The sequence below is a fragment of the Aphanomyces astaci genome, assembly GCF_000520075.1.
Source record: "Aphanomyces astaci strain APO3 unplaced genomic scaffold supercont1.361, whole genome shotgun sequence".
NCBI lineage: Eukaryota > Oomycota > Saprolegniomycetes > Saprolegniales > Verrucalvaceae > Aphanomyces > Aphanomyces astaci.
This window is the reverse complement of record NW_009798624.1, coordinates 3,239-7,175: the sequence shown is the minus strand read 5'-3', so window position 1 is coordinate 7,175 and position 3,937 is coordinate 3,239. Positions and strand designations below refer to the sequence as shown.

General features: G+C 42.9%; 2 protein-coding genes across 3 annotated transcripts; both read right to left on the bottom strand.

Moving 5' to 3' along the window:
* Nucleotides 1–611: 611 nt before the first annotated feature.
* On the bottom strand, nucleotides 612–2,482 carry H257_19125. 2 transcript variants are annotated; one of them, XM_009848273.1, is made up of 2 exons: nucleotides 1,447–2,482; nucleotides 612–638 (listed from the first exon to the last, which is right to left on the bottom strand). In XM_009848273.1, exon 1 carries the CDS (start codon nucleotides 2,270–2,272, stop codon nucleotides 1,793–1,795), a length of 480 nt encoding a protein of 159 aa, XP_009846575.1. In that variant the 5' UTR covers nucleotides 2,273–2,482; the 3' UTR covers nucleotides 612–638; nucleotides 1,447–1,792. The 2 variants fall into 2 exon arrangements, with proteins under 2 accessions (XP_009846575.1, XP_009846574.1); XM_009848272.1 differs by having other exon boundaries at nucleotides 635–1,575; nucleotides 1,629–2,468.
* An 874-nt stretch (nucleotides 2,483–3,356) lies between these two features.
* H257_19124 (hypothetical protein) lies at nucleotides 3,357–3,701 on the bottom strand (the record flags this gene model as incomplete). Its single annotated transcript, XM_009848271.1, has 1 exon — nucleotides 3,357–3,701. One exon carries the CDS (start codon nucleotides 3,699–3,701, stop codon nucleotides 3,357–3,359), a length of 345 nt encoding a protein of 114 aa, XP_009846573.1.
* Nucleotides 3,702–3,937: the final 236 nt, after the last annotated feature.

Here is a 3,937-nt window from a genome sequence, read left to right as displayed (position 1 = left end):
TCAATGTGTAATAAATCGCTACGGTGTTTCGTTACTTCGAAGTAAACAATAATTAACAGCCTGGAATAGTCGGGCGAGATCATTCTCACCTTAGCCTGGAATAAATGCCGTTGGCCCTGATAAAACCTAAATGACTGGACTCCATCATAATGTATGCCCGCGTGCAAAGAAGAATCGTTGTCTGCAAACTCCCAGGATATTTAACTATCCCCCAATAAATTGAGTAACAGCGAACAGTTGATCATAAGAAAACACCGGGATGGGATAAACTATGGTTGATTCAAAATGGTCAATACCTACACAGTACAATATAAACCTCGTCATCTATTGTTGATTGGTTCAAATTTTCAAGGGATTTACGAACACCGATTGATTGATATTAGAAATTTATATCCAATCAGAAGCTCCAGCATCCTTGTAGTGCTACAGTATAATACTATTATTAATACGAAGTAGTTAAAAACCTGATAACGTTATTGGGTCATTAAACCACGTTAACAGGAAAAGAATCCCTGATTCAAGCCCAACCAGACAAAAGTTGGCGGCGGCGTTACCCACGGCCACTTGACCATACGCAGCCAGCAAAGCGTCGACGGTAGCAAAGGGTAAGGCTTTGAGCATCCCCAACGTCAAATCACCTGGGAGCATTGCAGGAATCATCCCGTGATTGTCGACCAGCGCTTCAATCATGGCATTATCTTGGCACACGTTTGAATTCATGATGGTGCAATCCCATGCGACTCGCAATGAAAATAAATACAGGACGATAATATGGTGGACAAAAAAATACACTCGTACGTGTGGAGAAGAGGCGGAAAAAGATTTTTTAGAGCAAACGATGAAATATTTCCGAGCGAGGCCTTACTTAGCGATTTCGACGAAATATTCGTAGTAAATGATACAGTTCAAAATATCATTATACTGCAAGTTCATTTTAATAGTGTGGTGCTCGAATATACTAACGTTATAAGGGCGGTCCAAATACAGTATCATGATATTTCTTTATAATTCGATTAATATCGAGATAATTTGCGGTTTATCCCGATTGTCCCAATAACATCTCTCTTGAAATCACTAGTGTCGTAATGGCTGGATACCATTTTCTTGGCAAATTTTACTGCGCTATTCGGCCGAAAATATCCTGAAAACCGCAATAAAAATATACTACTCCAACAAGTTTATTTTGCGGGATATCGTAATAAATCGAAAAGAGTATGACTGGTGCATTACGACTTCCTAAAATGAATGAATTCTGAAGTGTAGCTCGGCGGTTCATTCAACCGACCACCGGAGGAAATTTTGAGTAGAACACACAATATCACAGTAAAGTAGAAAGCACTTTTTCACACACAATATCAGAGATAACGTTGGTGAAATAGTATTTTTTCGTATGGGTTTTATCCGTGTCATTCCAAAGGAGTCTAATACAAGTACTGGACGACTTACACGTGTCAAAGGCGAACTTGCACGAATATTCCAGCAAAGGTTGAAGTACGTTGACTGTAGCCTCGCTCAAGTGCCACTTCCTTCTCGAACTCGCCAAAAAGCGATAACACAGCTCAAGTGCCCTTGAACCTGTACAACGTAATCAATGAATATAATGTTTTGAAGGATATTCCTGTTAGTACGTTTTTAGAGATGCACGCCAGAATTCTGATCCGCTGTTAAAAAATCAAAAGACAAAAGATAAAAAAGACTCCTGAAACGAATAAACAATCTGTGGATAATGCGTCACAGATTGAACTCTTGTGTTAGCTTGAATACGATATTGGCTTTGGGTCCATAAACCACATTAGAAGAAGCCTCGCTTCAAGCCAAACCAGACTCCAAGTTGACAGCGACGCGCGGCTAAGTCACCCACGGGCACTTGATCGTATGCAGCCAGCACAGCGTTGACGGTAGCAGAGGGCAAGGCTTTGAGCATCCCCAACGTCAAACCAGCTGGGAGCATGGCAGGAACCGCCCCGTGATTGTCGACCAGCTCTTGAATCAAGTCATTATGTTGGCACACGTTTGAATTGATGATGCGCGCAATCCCGCGCGACTCGCTAAGCAAAGTAAATACAGGACAAAAATATGGTGGATAAAAAGATACACTCGTACGCGTGGAGAAGAGGTTGCAACGCATGGATAATTGGTTGAAGTGCCGCTTGCATTGCCGCTTGCATTGCCGGAGCAAACCATGCAGGAGCTCCTGCACCAGGGTACATACTCGCTGCGTGTTCGCCAAGCACGGCATGACGCCGAACTCTGGCGGCCCCCATTTCGGCATCAGTCACGCAATCGCCATCAACTTCGCGGAGACGGTTGCGGGATACAAAGTCGTCAGTTGCGGCTAGAACGTCGTTTATATCGAGGGGGTTTCCTGGAGCGATAGCTGGTGCGAAGACGGGTGCAATGGCATTCGCGTGTGGATTGGCAAGCGCGTTCAGGGCCGGGACCGCGACAGTGTAGTTCATCGCGGCGCAAATTCTCTTCTGATCGAATTCGACGAAATATGCATATTACATGTTACAGTTCATAGTACATACAAAATGCAAGTGAATGTTGAAAGTACCGTCCAATATAAGGTTAAAGGGTTTTCCAACAGGGAGTTTGATTGGTGGAATTCAAGTTACATGAGCATGATTGGTGGAATTCAAGTTCTTGCCTGTGGATTGGCGGGATTTTGATAATCAGAGAGAAATAATGTACTATTCTGTAAATAGTGTTCATAACTACGGGTATTGTCCTTCTCATGCAAATTTGGACTCTTCAGTCCAAAAGTGAAACCGTTTTTGAATGACCTTGGCAATGTATCTTGTATACAATGAGTTCAATCTGCAACGGTTCTTTTTTAGAAAACGTATTGATTGGCTGTTCACACCAAATCACATTGCACACACGTAGCGTTAAACGCGCAAGGGAATATCATAAACATTACGTCGCTTTGCCATCTAAATACGACTACTTGCATGGTATAGGACTCAAGAACTCTTGCCTTGACTTACTCTGTAGTGAAGTTGCTCTTCGTTGATACGACAAGCAAATCCATCAATATATCATCTCCTCTCGGCCAAGATCCGAGTGAAAATGTACAGTAACGTAAGAAACCAGTAGATGGCCCGAAAATCGACCCCTTAGATTTTTTACGCTTTCTCAGCAAACAAGACGATTTGTACGAACTTTCAACTAACGTTATGCTGTTATATACGATTGATGGCGCTACATCATACAAGCAAGCTTTGAAGGATTCGATGTATGTTTCGTTAAGTTATTGTTGGTCAAAGTGGATTTTGAGAAGATCAGTACCTGGCCCTAATTTACTGTTAGCCTTGAATACACTATTACATCGAAACAGTGGGACTCCTAATCTATTACCACTCTGGTCCATGAAAAGAGTCCCATTTGTTTTGACTTGTGGACAACAACGCCTGTGTGAAGTAGTGACGTGGCCGAACGTGCAGTGGCTCTGTCTGGAAGGTACACGTTTTGAACGTACGAGCGTACTTAAAGGCTTCGTCACACAATGCTCGTGCCACGCCGCGGCCGGCTCGCAGTTCGTGGGTGAAGTACAGGTCCATGTTGCCGCCGTTGATGTTGTACATGAGGCAGCCCAACATCTGAGCCGTGTTGTTTCGTCGAACCTCGCAGACAAATTGACTCTTCTCAACATCATGCCGCACTCCTCGCACCACTCGCTTCATCAGGGCTCGCATCATAGTGGTTTGTGAATTTGATTTCGGATCTTTGTTGCCCTTCCTTCAACAACGCTTTCCTCCATTTATACGTATATTTTGACCAGGGTCCATGAAAGAAACTATCCTTCAATTTGTACTTCGAAGTAAAAGGTAAGGTTGGTTCATACAAATTTATGGATAAATGAAAACTAATTCGCCTTTTTGGTTAGGTTACTGTTATAGCGTACTACTACTACTATAATAGTAGAACGTACAAG